The sequence below is a fragment of the Sardina pilchardus genome, chromosome 7 (genome assembly GCF_963854185.1).
Source record: "Sardina pilchardus chromosome 7, fSarPil1.1, whole genome shotgun sequence".
In the NCBI taxonomy this organism is placed as follows: Eukaryota; Metazoa; Chordata; class Actinopteri; order Clupeiformes; family Clupeidae; genus Sardina; species Sardina pilchardus.
In genome coordinates, this window is record NC_085000.1 from 35407897 (window position 1) to 35422527 (window position 14631).

The 14631-nt window shown below is 47.6% G+C and overlaps 1 protein-coding gene across 2 annotated transcripts; it reads right to left on the reverse strand.

The window, feature by feature from the left end:
* Nucleotides 1-295: 295 nt before the first annotated feature.
* On the reverse strand, nucleotides 296-10590 carry rybpa (RING1 and YY1 binding protein a). Of its 2 annotated transcripts, XM_062541998.1 has the most exons (5): nucleotides 10479-10590; nucleotides 9850-9975; nucleotides 3938-4867; nucleotides 3203-3295; nucleotides 296-2232 (listed from the first exon to the last, which is right to left on the reverse strand). In XM_062541998.1, exons 1-5 carry the CDS (start codon nucleotides 10502-10504, stop codon nucleotides 1974-1976), a joined length of 1434 nt encoding a protein of 477 aa, XP_062397982.1. In that variant the 5' UTR covers nucleotides 10505-10590; the 3' UTR covers nucleotides 296-1973. The 2 variants fall into 2 exon arrangements, with proteins under 2 accessions (XP_062397982.1, XP_062397983.1); XM_062541999.1 differs by lacking the exon at nucleotides 9850-9975 and having other exon boundaries at nucleotides 10479-10574.
* Between the last annotated feature and the right edge of the window lie 4041 nt (nucleotides 10591-14631).

Genomic DNA, 14631 nt, shown 5'->3' on the forward strand with positions numbered 1-14631 from the left:
GTATGTGTTGCTGATTGTTAATGTACAACGGAAATGCAGTGATGGTGGCACAGCAGACCATTTGGTCTCCATCCAACACACAAGCACTGGTGTAGCAGAAACCCATGTTGTGTGCAGAACAACACATACTGTGAACATTAAACAAGTCCATAGAGTCCAAACATAACATTGAGCAACCTTGTTTATTCCTTCAGTCATATTAAATCAAAAGATCAGCTTCATTATGGCATAGACCAGCACACAACAAAGCAATGCTATTGTCCATGTCTAGAACAAACAAAAAAGTAACCATTTTTACATAGTAAATTAAGGTTACTGCTCCAAACCGAGGAACAGAATGGCTTGTGTGTTAGAAAGACATCAACTGCTGCTCACGACCACATGAACATGACTGATTCAGGTGTGAAGCACACAAAGCTGTACATGCTGAGTACTGCACACTTCCCAAAGTCCAGCGCTCACATGACAACGCATCCGCATCCTGGAGCTGACCAATGAGAACGCATCCGCATCCTGGAGCTGACCAATGACGTCGTCTCCATGTCCTACACAAACCATAGCCAATCAGGAGAAGCATGGCGTTGCCCATAGTATCCTCTGTCCTGTCCAATGGATCATTTAATATGTGTACCATTTTCCCACAGTTGTGAAACAATTAGGGCAATTCTTTTAAGTGCAACATCCAACATTTGAAGTAGAAAATTACTTTTAAGGATTGATATCAAAAGGCCTTCATTCAATGATATCAAAAAGATTATGCAACTGTGTTTGCTATTGAGGTGTGATGTTTACCAACTCCTAACAACATAAACACATTACGTCTGAGTTGCTTACACGGTATAATGTCACTTAGCAAATACAGAATGACATCAAGATAGTTGGAGACAATAAAAGTTTGTATCAAGATAGTTGAAGACAAAAAAATGTTTGTCTTCAATATGCAGGAAAAGATTCACAAACTGACCCAGAACCACATAAGGTAACTCCGCATGATGCATTCTTTATTTCAAAAGTCCATTGTTATTTTAAAAGACAACTAGTGAGTGTATATATTTATATATATTTATATATATGGTTTCTTTCATCATTCAATAAATAACAGCTGCAAAATACACAGAATGTCATGATTTCAATATATTTAGGAGAAAATGCTATTGTCTTTCATACCAAGGGCAACACTGTATTGATGCTAAAATAAAATAATTCGTCCTTGTTTAAAAATAAAAATAATAATAATAAACACAATAAGATGCACAGATAGCAATAATATACATTTCATTCTGAGCAAATACACGTCACATTAGAGTGAATTAAATCAGAGACCTTTGGGCCCTCCTGCTGTAGAGCAGGACAGTTCGGGGCGGTCGTGTGTACATGGGTGGCCTTTGCTATTGGGACCAAATGAGTTGTAGGATGAGATGACGGAGAGCTCACACACTCCCTGATGGACCCGGCGGACATGTTGAGTTGCACTGCGCCACACACACACACACACACACACACACACACACACACACACACACACACACACACACACACACACACACACACACGACGACAAAACCAGCTCACACACTGATCAGACTGGCAGAGTCCCTCGTCCAGTCACTCCGCGCGCTCCAGGAAAACGGAAAGCCACAGCAAGTAACGAACACAATTGGCGAGGATGAGGCGTCAGCGCACAGTCATCCTTCTCTCGCTCACACAAGATGGCCGCCGCAGCAGTCATCCTTCTCTCGCCTCACACAAGATGGCCGCCGCACAAGGGGAGCGCGGCGAAGACAAGATGGCCTCCGCACAAGGGGAGCGCGGCGAAGACAGAGCTGGAATGTCATCACAGAACCGGCGTCCGCCGCCTTCCACTCCTTACGCTCCGTCCTGGGGGGGGGCGTGGTCAGCTGGGGGGGGCCGTGGTCAGCTGTGGTCAGCGAGGGCTACTGCAGGCGGGGGGCCGGCGTGAGGCTCCGCCCTGCTCAGAGCGCGTCGGGCTGCCTGGCGGCGAGTTCTCCGCGGGGCGTGGAGGCACGGGAGGACGAGCGGTCGTTGCTCTCGGAGCCGGACGTGTTGGTGTGCTGCTGCTGGTCGGAGCCCACGCTGGACGGGACCGCGGACGAGGAGGTGGACGAGGAGCGCGGCGTCTTCTCCTTGAAGTCCGTGATGATCACCGTCACGTTGCCCACGGTGATGGCCAGCTGCTGCGCGCTGCTGCGGTCAACGTTCTTCAGTCTGGGTCTGGACACACACACACACACACGCACGCACGCACGCACGCACGCACACACACACACACACACACACACACACAGGAACAAGAGCACAAGTTACACCAGAGGCCATTTCTCCCATGTACGCTGGGACCAAAAGGACCAACTGCTTCAGACGGCATCAAAATAGCATCAGCTCCCATCATTGGAACAGGTTCTACAGTATTGTGTTTACATGGGATGGTGGTCAGTATTGTGTTTACATGGGATGGTGGTCAGTATTTTGTTTACATGGGATGGTGGTCAGTATTGTGTTTACATGGGATGGTGGTCAGTATTGTGTTTACATGGGATGGTGGTCAATCTGGAATCCAAATGTGTCTTTCTTGCTTCCTGACTTACAACAGGAAATGATTAGGAAGTGCTGTAAATGTATCTGGAGGTTCAGAACCCCCGACTGGATCAGTGAGGCATTACACTCATACTTGGGTGGAGTTAAGGGTGGAGAATGCTCAGGTGGAGTTAAGGGTGGGGAATGCTCAGGTGGAGTTAAGGGTGGGGAATGATCAGGTGGAGATAAGGGTGGAGAATGCTCAGGTGGAGTTAAGGGTGGGGAATGATCAGGTGGAGTTAAGGGTGGGGAATGCTCAGGTGGAGTTAAGGGTGGAGAATGCTCAGGTGGAGAATGCTCAGGCGGATATAAGGGTGGGGAATGCTCAGGTGGAGTTAAGGGTGGAGAATGCTCAGGTGGAGTTAAGGGTGGAGAATGCTCAGGTGGAGTTAAGGGTGGGGAATGCTCAGGTGGAGTTAAGGGTGGGGAATGCTCAGGTGAAGAATGCTCAGGTGGAGTTAAGGGTGGAGAATGCTCAGGTGGAGTTAAGGGTGAAGAATGCTCAGGTGGAGTTAAGGGTGGAGATAGAACTTTACTAATTCTGCAAGAGGGAGACCCACATCACACACACACAGAACGGAGATCAACATTATCCAAATGGACGTACCGGGAGAGGAGGCGGTTGTTGTTCTTTGCCGTTGACTTCCCTGATTTCACACTGTTCTTCTCACTCGGTAGCCCTTTATGACTTAACCGGGGTCTAGGGACGGAAATAAAAAGAGATTTTTAATAGTCATAACAGCACATAACACTTCAAAGACTTGAGAACACAAAGGACAAAGTATTTTTCAGGTTCAAACACATTTCTATGCCATTACTTTTTATTTCATAATGGCATACATTCAGTGGACAACACATCCTGAATTTAGTCAGTATTTCTATTTGTTCACAGCCATGTTGATAGCGTAGCTACCCTGCATGTGCGATGGCTGGATGCTAGTTTGACTCTTGATAGCGTAGCTACTCTGCATGTGTTATGGCTGGATGCTAGCTTGGCTCTTGATAGCTTAGCTACCCTGCATGTGTGATGGCTGGATGCTAGTTTGGCTCTTAATAGCTTAGCTACTGTGCATGTGCGATGGCTGGATGCTAGTTTGGCTCTTGATAGCGTAGCTACTGTGCATGTGCGATGGCTGGATGCTAGTTTGGCTCTTGATAGCGTAGCTATTCTGCATGTGCGATGGCTGGATGCTTGATAGCGTAGCTACTCTGCATGTGCGATGGCTAGATGCTAGCTTGACTCTTGATAGTGTAGCTACTCTGCATGTGTTATGGCTGGATGCTAGCTTGACTCTTGATAGCGTAGCATGTGTGATGGCTGGATGCTAGCTAGCAGGCATACTTGGGTTTTTTGGCCATGGGCTTCTTGATGGGCACTGGGCCTCCCTTGGCTGCGCTGCTGTGCTTGTCTGGCTCGTTCTCCGCCTTGTCCCTCTCGACCTTGTCCCTCTCGACCTTGACCTTCTCGACCTTGTCCTCGACCTTGTCCTTCTTGAGCGGGTCTCTGACGGGACCTGTGCTCTCTGGCTCTGCTCCGGCTGCGCTGCGGTGCTCTGGGTGCTGCGGGTGCTGGTGCTGCTGGTGCTGCTGGTGCTGCTGGTGCTGCAGCGTGTGGGCCTTGTTGGACCCGACCGTGCTGCGGTGCTCTGGGAACTGCTGGTGCTGCTGGTGCAGCGTGTGGGCCTTGATGGGCCGCACCTTGTCCAGTCCTGCAGGCACGGGGCTCTTGCGGTCGGGCCAGACCCTCTCACCCAGCACTCGGTCCATCTCCCCGCGGCCCCGACCCACCTCCCGGCCCAGCTCCTTGCCCAACTCCCTGCCCACCTCCCTGCCCACCTCCCGGTCCAAACCCAGAGTCTCGCGCTCCCGCTCCAAACCCAGAGTCTCACGCTCGCGGTCCAAACCCAGAGTCTCGCGCTCCCGCTCCAAACCCAGAGTCTCACGCTCGCGGTTCAGCCCCAGAGTCTGGCGCTCGCGGTCCAAACCCAGAGTCTGGCGGTCTAAAGGCAGAGTGTCCAGGCGGCGTTGTCGCTCTGCGTGGTGCTCGTCTGTGCTATGCGGTCGCTCTGCGCCGGTGTCGCTGTCGGGGTGGCCGCTGAGGCGGTCGGAGTCGGAGTGGTCCGTGTCCAGGTGCTCGTCGTCGTCGGGCAGGTCCAGGTCGTGGCGGTCACGCTCCGAGCGCTCTCTCCGCTCCTTCTTGGCCGGCGGCGGCGGAGTGGCGAACTGCTGGGCCACCTGCTGCGCCACCAGCTGAGAGTTGATCCGCGGCTTCCTGTAGGACACACACACACACACACACACACACACACACCAGCTGAGAGTTTATCCGCGGCTTCCTGGAGGACCACAGAGAAAGTGTGTCACATACACACAACAACTCCACACACACACACACCCACACACATACACACACACACACCTCCTTGTGCGCCACAGGCGTCTGACACAGTCTTAAGAAGATTACTCACTGGAGTCACACTTTACAAAACACACTTCAGCTCGCTTCAGTCCTTTCAACTCCAACATGCCGGAGGGGAGTGCGACCTTGACTCAACGCCCTGCCTAAAACTCAGCGCCTCTAACCATAAAAAAGATGCAGTGCAGACAGAGGCTCATCTCCAACAACTCCAAACTAGAGGAATGGTCTCGGCTCAACTCCAAACTAGAGGAATGGTCTCGGCTCAACTCCAAACTAGAGGAATGGTTTGAGCTCAACTCCAAACTAGAGGAATGGTTTGAGCTCAACTCCAAACTAGAGGAATGGTTTGAGCTCAACTCCAAACTAGAGGAATGGTTTGAGCTCAACTCCAAACTAGAGGAATGTTCTCGGCTCAACTCCAAACTAGAGGAATGGTCTCATAGTGCCATAATGATTGATCATTTTGACCAAATGTAAGAGCTACTGCTAGGAGGATAGTCCCTTGGTGACCAAACAAAATGAGGTCAAGCTGCAGTGAGGCATTTTAGGTCACGCCGCAGTATGAAGTTGCCGCTACAGAACTGAATTGCATTACTCCCTAAATGTATATGAAGTTGCTGCTACGCAACCGAATTGCATTACTCCCTGAATGTATATGAAGTTGCCGCTACAGAACCGAATTGCATTACTCCCTGAATGTATATGAAGTTGCCGCTACAGAACTGAATTGCATTACTCCCTGAATGTAAACAGAACGATTAGTGGTCCGTAATCAATAGGAAGTAACAACACACATTGCAATTACAGAGGTTAGCTAATATGAAGTGCCCATGTGCTGGGTCATCTGTTAGCTAATATAAAGTGCCCATGTGCTGGGTCATCTGTTAGCTAATATAAAGTGCCCATGTGCTGGGTCATCTGTTAGCTAATATGAAGTGCCCATGTGCTGGGTCATCTGTTAGCTAATATAAAGTGCCCAACTGCCCATGTGCTGGGTCATCTGTTAGCTAATATGAAGTGCCCATGTGCTGGGTCATCTGTTAGCTAATATGATGTGCCCATGTGCTGGGTCATCTGTTAGCTAATATAAAGTGCCCATGTGCTGGGTCATCTGTTAGCTAATATAAAAGTGCCCAACTGCCCATGTGCTGGGTCATTTGACCTTGGGGTCAGCAGGGTCACAGGGTCGCTGAGGGCAAGTCCGCTAATTAGAAAGCTCCTGTTAAATTTAGGCCACATCCACTAGTCACCACTGGGGTGGCCTCGGAGTCAGGTGTCCACAGAAACCACACACACGCACACTCACAGTCATATGTCATAGCGACGGAGTTGCGTTGCAGTTTTGGAGGTGTGTATTTTATGTGGTTGCTTCTGTTGGGCTTGCTTTGTATTCGTTGTTTCTGCATAGAATCCACGCAGCGCCTACATGTACACAGAGGGCATTTTAAACGTACGCCTCTGCGTCGAGTCTACGCCGTAACTGTAGGGGAGGGGATTCGAACTTTTGGGTATTGGGTCGCTTCTTTAGAGCTTATTTGCAGAGACCTGCTGCTTATTTTTGCACACACACACCCTGTACTCTCTGCATAACGACAAATGCTCCGCACCATAGTAGGATCCAGTTATAGCAGAAGCGCAGGGAGCATCGTGTAGGAGAATATCAGACACATTTTTCAATTTCAAAACTTTTTCAATTTAAATTTCAAAACATCTCCAACATCAGCGGTGGCACTGAGGAGAGACACGGGGTCCGTTACGGCCCGTCGCCGTGGTTTCCAGAGTACCCAAGCAGGAGACCAGCGCACTATAGTGCAGAGGCTTCACCAGGAGACCAGCGCACTATAGTGCAGAGGCTTCACCAGGAGACCAGGAGACCAGCGCACTATAGTGCAGAGGCTTCACCAGGAGACCAGGAGACCAGCGCACTATAGTGCAGAGGCTTCACCAGGAGACCAGCGCACTATAGTGCAGAGGCTTCACCAGGAGACCAGCGCACTATAGTGCAGAGGATTCACCAGGAGACCAGGAGACCAGCGCACTATAGTGCAGAGGCTTCACCAGGAGACCAGCGCACTATAGTGCAGAGGCTTCACCAGGAGACCAGCGCACTATAGTGCAGAGGCTTCACCAGGAGACCAGGAGACCAGCGCACTATAGTGCAGAGGCTTCACCAGGAGACCAGGAGACCAGCGCACTATAGTGCAGAGGCTTCACCAGGAGACCAGCGCACTATAGTGCAGAGGCTTCACCAGGAGACCAGCGCACTATAGTGCAGAGGCTTCACCAGGAGACCAGCACACTATAGTGCACAGGAGACCAGCGCACTATAGTGCAGAGGCTTCACCAGGAGACCAGGAGACCAGCGCACTATAGTGCAGAGGCTTCACCAGGAGACCAGCGCACTATAGTGCAGAGGCTTCACCAGGAGACCAGCGCACTATAGTGCAGAGGCTTCACCAGGAGACCAGCGCACTATAGTGCAGAGGCTTCACCAGGAGACCAGGAGACCAGCGCACTATAGTGCAGAGGCTTCACCAGGAGACCAGGAGACCAGCGCACTATAGTGCAGAGGCTTCACCAGGAGACCAGCGCACTATAGTGCAGAGGATTCACCAGGAGACCAGCGCACTATAGTGCAGAGGCTTCACCCGGAGACCAGCGCACTATAGTGCAGAGGCTTCACCAGGAGACCAGCGCACTATAGTGCAGAGGCTTCACCAGGAGACCAGCGCACTATAGTGCAGAGGCTTCACCAGGAGACCAGCGCACTATAGTGCAGAGGCTTCACCAGGAGACCAGCGCACTATAGTGAAGAGGCTTCACCAGGAGACCAGGAGACCAGCGCACTATAGTGCAGAGGCTTCACCAGGAGACCAGGAGACCAGCGCACTATAGTGCAGAGGCCTCACCAGGAGACCAGCGCACTATAGTGCAGAGGCTTCACCAGGAGACCAGCGCACTATAGTGCAGAGGCTTCACCAGGAGACCAGCGCACTCTAGTGCAGAGGCTTCACCAGGAGACCAGCGCACTATAGTGCAGAGGCTTCACCAGGAGACCAGCGCACTATAGTGCAGAGGATTCACCAGGAGACCAGGAGACCAGCGCACTATAGTGCAGAGGATTCACCAGGAGACCAAGAGACCAGCGCACTATAGTGCAGAGGCTTCACCAGGAGACCAGCGCACTATAGTGCAGAGGCTTCACCAGGAGACCAGGAGACCAGCGCACTATAGTGCAGAGGCTTCACCAGGAGACCAGGAGACCAGCGCACTATAGTGCAGAGGCTTCACCAGGAGACCAGCGCACTATAGTGCAGAGGCTTCACCAGGAGACCAGGAGACCAGCGCACTATAGTGCAGAGGCTTCACCAGGAGACCAGCGCACTATAGTGCAGAGGCTTCACCAGGAGACCAGCGCACTATAGTGCAGAGGCTTCACCCGGGCGGTGTGCTCTAGACGTAGCGTTGAGGAGACACCAGCTCACACTCTTGATCTAGCAGACTGTAACAGTGAGCGCTCTCTCTCTTTTCATCGCATTCCAGCAAAATGGGCTGAATCGCTATTTTCTATCCATATTTCTCCGACACAGAGCGCCTTTCTTCACTCTGGATTCTTTTTTTTCCCCCAACAGTGTTATATTCTGATTACTGCAGCTGTGGACAGTCTGCCTTTGATCCTCTCTCTCTCTCTCATTTCTCTTTCTTTGTATTCCCCAACAGCACCAAGCAGGCAAATAGAGACCTCCTGCGCGCGCACTTCAACAAAACTGGGACTCTCTAGCATATAAATGTATAACAGGAGATACCAGCGTTGGCTAGGATACATTAGGAGGGTACTACACTCCTGATTCATCTAATCATTCATTCATCCACCCACCCATCCACCCAGTTCCAGTGCTCCAGCCGTGTCCGCTCAGAGTTATTTCTGGGTTGTATGACTGTGCACTGTGATCATGAAATTCAACATGACTCAGGATTTCATTTTTGATTTCACACACAAGCACACAATGACCATCACACACACACACACACACACACACACACACACACACACACACACACACACACACACTCAGCAGTGGCGGCATAGACCTGATCACATCTCAGCGAGCGGAGATTTAAGGGACCTACAAATCTTCTCTCACAACTTTTGAGTTGAGTCTTAAGTACTTGTCACACTTGATGCACCTAACAGATGAAAATACTACAATATCATGTTTTGTTCAGATCCATAGACACACAGCAAGCTAATTCTAAAATCAGATGATGGGACCATTGTGAAGTGTAATATATGCCTATTGCCATTTTTTTGTGTATATTTCAGTCATGAAGCCAATTAAAGATCAGCCAATGTCACAAGAGAGTTTGGTGACCCTTTGGAATCCCCGCCAACACAGGACACCATAGGCCAGCTCCATCCGTGCCATGATGTCATCTCAATTCCAACCATGATGCCTTGTGGATCTGAACACATAGGCAAGGCCTATCCAAGGACCTTATGAACAAGTGACTAGTAGTTAGCCTACTGGACTAGTCTAGTTATGGTATGCCATTTCAATTCAGTTGGGTGCTTAGGCAAGAATTAAATTAATTAGTAATTAAAATGCTAATATTACATGCTATGGGGGAAAATATGACAATTCCACATCTGGCAACTCGTGGAATCCGGAAGGCTGTGAATTCAGGCTATTGTCAATGCTGGCTGATCAACAAGTCAAAATATTATTCAAAATAATCTATGGCTGATAGGTGTAACCAAGCAACCGACTGAAAACGTGCAGTAAAATGTCAAGGTCTGGCAACAATTTAAAAGAGGACACCGGTTTCTGTCTTACCTCGTGGATGTGCCTTTACGTACATCACACATACTGCACTTAAACGCCTCGGCACTATTTTTGAAGGTGCAGACGCTACAGTCCCAAAATCCGTCGTCAGCCGAGGGCTTGGCGTGTCTTTTTGGCCTGAGGAATTCGACACAATAGGCATCAGTTCATTTGAACACCAAATTGATTAATGAAATGGCAGGCTATTATTCTAACGCAGGAGAAAACACAAGAGCTACCCAAATCATTCATAAAGGCAGCCAGAACCTAAATTGTTGGCTGAAGACGGGAGCAATAATTGGTCTATCGATTAGTGGCCATGTCTACTAACTAGGTTATTCTAGCGCTCGTTGTCTGTCGGATTGTAGAAGACGATATGACACTTTCAGTACAGTAGTCTACGACACGAATTTAAAGGGAGCAGGCGAGGCGTGAGAATTTCCCTTTGTCTAAAGCGAATACCCGTCTACTGCCGAGATATCCTCCTGGATCCGCCATAGCTGAAGCCTAGCCTTCTGTTTGAGATTAACTCCCTACAAGCGAAGGTATCCTAGTCTAAAATCAACCAACCAACCTCTATCGTTACACTTAAACCACAAATAACACTGATCAGCACCGAACGATACGAAAAGATTTGGTACCTGGTTGGGCTTTTCTTGTCGCCCATAGTGGAAAAGCTGTCTTCCAGCGGTGGGGGTGCAGTGATTTACGGTGTAATGTCCGGGTGATACCGCCGCTGCTGCTCAACGCAGACTTGCACTCAGTGACCGACTAGGGGCAAGGCATCTTTGGTCACGTGACCACACATTCGTCCAATCACAGTGTTACAGGGATTAAAAATCCAGAATATATGTGGTAGGCATAGCCTAGGCTAATTGGGACCAGAATGTAAAAAAAAATCCAAAGAAAGCCAAAGTTTTTATGTAAAGTCATTCAGACTGGTTGAGAAAGATGACAATAATGGCTTACAATCACAATAGATAAAATAATGCCTTAAAGCCAGAAGTTAAAAATAAAATATAGCCTACTGAGAATATTTGTGTGGTCAACATCTGTGAATACATTCGACACAATTATATCCTGTTGTTCTTTTTGTTGTTCAAATGTAAGAGAAGCCTAGCCTGGCAAGCCAAACTAGGCTATACATTAAATGTATAAAGATATTTTTTGCCGCTAGGGTGCGTCTAGATTTCTAGGCTAGGAGAAGCAAGATAACAAAAGCAATCTTGACAGACACACACATGTTCTATCTCTATCCCAGATGTGCACAGCGCCCCCAGATTATGGCAATTTTGACACATGATGTCACATTTAAAATGGCTTTATTTGAATGGTAGGTCGACATGTCTTGGTGTTATCAATGGCAATGGCATAGTTTTACTGTACAGAGCAAACAATGGAAAAGTAGCCTGGTGTAGCCTACTTATGCGTGGAGCTAAACGCTAACACAGTTGTAACGCTAGCAATGTGGCAACTGTAATGCTAGCAATGACATGGCATGGGCAAAATGTTTTCTTAGGTCACTTCTTAAAGTTGTTCTAAACACTTCTTGGAGAGGCAGGTTTGCAAGTCCATTAAAACAGCTCCTGTGAAAAAGTGCAGGTTCAGTGTTTTTCAATAATTCTCTATAAATTACGTATAATGATCACATTCAAACTGTGGATCATTTGATACCTGTTCCAGGTCTTTCTCTTCCTCTTCCATGTCAAAGGCGAGCTCTATCTTGGCTCTGTCCATCTAAAACCACAACAGCGTAGTCAGTCATCCATTATCAATGTGTGTGTGTTCATCTGTGTATGTGCTTTTATGTATGTGTGTGTGATTGTGTGTCTTTATGTTTGTGTGTGTGTGTGTGTGTGTGTGTGTGTGTGTGTGCTTATGAATGCGTGCTTTTGTGTGTGTGTGTGTGTGTGTGTGTGTGCGCGCGCGCGCATATGCATGAGTGTGTTTAAGTGTATTATTTCAAATGTTGTGTAGTTTTGAACCTGTCAGTCAAAGATACCAGCGATTACAATTGTTTTTGCCATGAAATACAGTTAGGAGCAAAATTATTCATACCCCTGGCAAATATTGATTTATGTTGATTTTCTCTTGACCAATATGTTTGGGCAGAGAGACCTGCCCCGATAGGGCTCGGGATCATGACGTGAAAACTTCGCAGGCACAGCCATATTGGCAGCCTCACTCCTTAGTTTACTATGGATTACTATGGATTTACTTCCGCCTGTTAGTGTGTTCCTGTTACTTAGTTTTTGCCTTCTTGGTCATATGTTGCTGTGTAGAGGGGTGTAACAGCGCAACCCACCATCGCAGAGGAAAATAATCGCTAATACTATATTTCTGCTTCATGTCTTCTGCATCTGAATGAATGGATTATTATGTTCGGTGCGCTACAAACGTGGCGGCAACATTCCTAGAATGCAAGGTGTGCCCGAGCCCTATTGGCAGCATTGGACCATAAAACCAGAGGTGGAAAACTCCAGGGTCAGAAAGTAGATCATGTATTGGTTCTACCAGAGCCATAGAAAGAGAGAGTTGCGACACTCTTTGATGTTGCCGCCACGATCAAAAGTTCCAAAAAAACCTGTGCTGAATGGCTGAATCGCAGGAGGGTGGGATGTACTTCTGATGCTGGAAGGTGTAATCAATTAACCCATTGACTACTGACCAAGAGATTGGCTGTAAACAGTTCCAAAAGCCCCATAACGAGGAAATAGCCTGGAAAAAGCGCTGCCATTATTTCCTATGGAGGTCTATGGGAGTGTCGCCTGTTTTATCTACCGCTGTTTAGAGGTAGGACGTATAAATGCTGAATGAGAGACACCCCTGGTAGGTATTAGGAGCGAGGCACCCTGGTAGGTATTAGGAGCGAGGGAGGACGTATAAACGCTGCATGAGAGGCACCCCTGGTAGGTATTAGAATCATGCTGGAGACATGGAGAGGCCTGGTAGGTTCTAGATTTCGCCCTTTTCACGCTAACGTCAGACACTTTCCGCTTAGAAGCTTTGCTGGGTATCAGTACATCCGGCGTAAGCAAAAGCTATGGTGATCAGGGTTTCCCGCAGCGCTTTCCTGCTAAGGCGGCCGCCTTAACAACACAGGGCTGCCGCCTTAACTAGCGTCTTCAATAAATAAATAAATAAATAAATAAATAAATACATTATGTATAGTGATATTCGCCGTATTACTCTGTCATGTTTTCTCCCTGTCATTACAAACCGTAGCCGCTAGTCTCCCTTCTCTGTAGAACGCATAAAAGAAAGAAACCTTTTCAAATCGAGTTGGCCTATGCGCACAGGCGACGCGCTCATTCAGCATGAGTATTTGATATCAGGTGCCACTGCCACGCATATCTCAGAGTGACTGCGAACACAAATAGCCTAAACCTAGCTAGATTTGACGACTCTCACAGGAATGGTTCTCCGTTGAATCTACCAAATGTATGGGATGAGCGGCATAACACTTTTGAGTGCTTTATCTTTTTTTTTTTTTTTTATCACTCGTCTACTATGAATGCATAGCCCACTGCATCTTGTAATTTGTTGTGACAAACACTTGTGCCATCTAGCCTACAGCTAACAACAACTTGTGACGGCTATTCATTCACGTGTTGTAAAATACTGAAATTGTCTGAGGTATACACAGGCTAGTTTAAACTTCACACTGTAGCCTCGTCTCCCATGCCAGTTTCATTCATCCCGACCGGGCGGGACGGGGACGCACATTTCGGTTTTGCTGAAATAACTCCTGAATGTTTTTGTTCAGAGCTGAACATGCAACTGTAGGCTATTTGACAGATGACAGATTTGGTTGCTATATGAGCAACAGGCACGCACAATATACAGTTTCAATCAAAGAATTGCAGCTTTAGGCTACTAAATCACAATTCACTAACTTTACCATAGAGTCGCAATGTTACATTTTCATACAGTTTCATCTTTATTTCATGGTATATTCTAAAATATCCACCATTACAAATATTCTTGGTTTTAATAGAATATTATAATATTGACTGGCTTTAAAATATATCCTATGGTGCTATGCTGAGCAGTGCAAGGGTTTTGAAAGATGCAAAAGGCCCTGTATTGGAGTTGTAAACTTACACTTTTAAGGAATAATATTGTCTAAATTGTGTTAATGTTTAATTTGTTGCTGATGCTGATACAATTAAATCTGATACAATGAATGTGAAATCCTATTGCTGTCAATAGTGTCAAAATTCAACATTTTCAACATTAATGAAATGCTGACAGCCTACTAAATTTTTACTTCAGCTGACCTCCTTGTCTTCAAGTAAATTAGAAAATAAGTTATTTAGACAAGTGTGTGCTAGACTGCTCCTGTAGCCAACAATCCCCTCTCTACCCTTTGGGAATTGAACTGTTATATGGTCCTTGGTGATGTAAATTATGAAAACCCCTTTCTTTGGTTGGTCTTGATGCGGCCTTGACTCCTTTAAGACTCGGTCTCGACTCAGACTTGCTTCCTAAAAGACTTGGTCGTTGTCACTCGGTATCAGCTGCAGTTAAAACAACGGTCTCGACCCCCCCCCCCCATCGTAGGCCAGTGGCGGCGATGCGGCGGGGACGCTACGGCGACGCCCCCTTCCCCTGGACAGACACCACCTTAACTAACAAATTTTCTGGGGGAAACCCTGGTGATACGGTTACAGTTCTTGAGGTAAGATTAATATTTCACATGTATTTATTATGTTCATTTTCCTTGTTATCGTTGGCGATCGTTGCCGTCACGTAGCTGCCTTGATTTGAGAGTAAAGTCAGTAGCCTAATCCT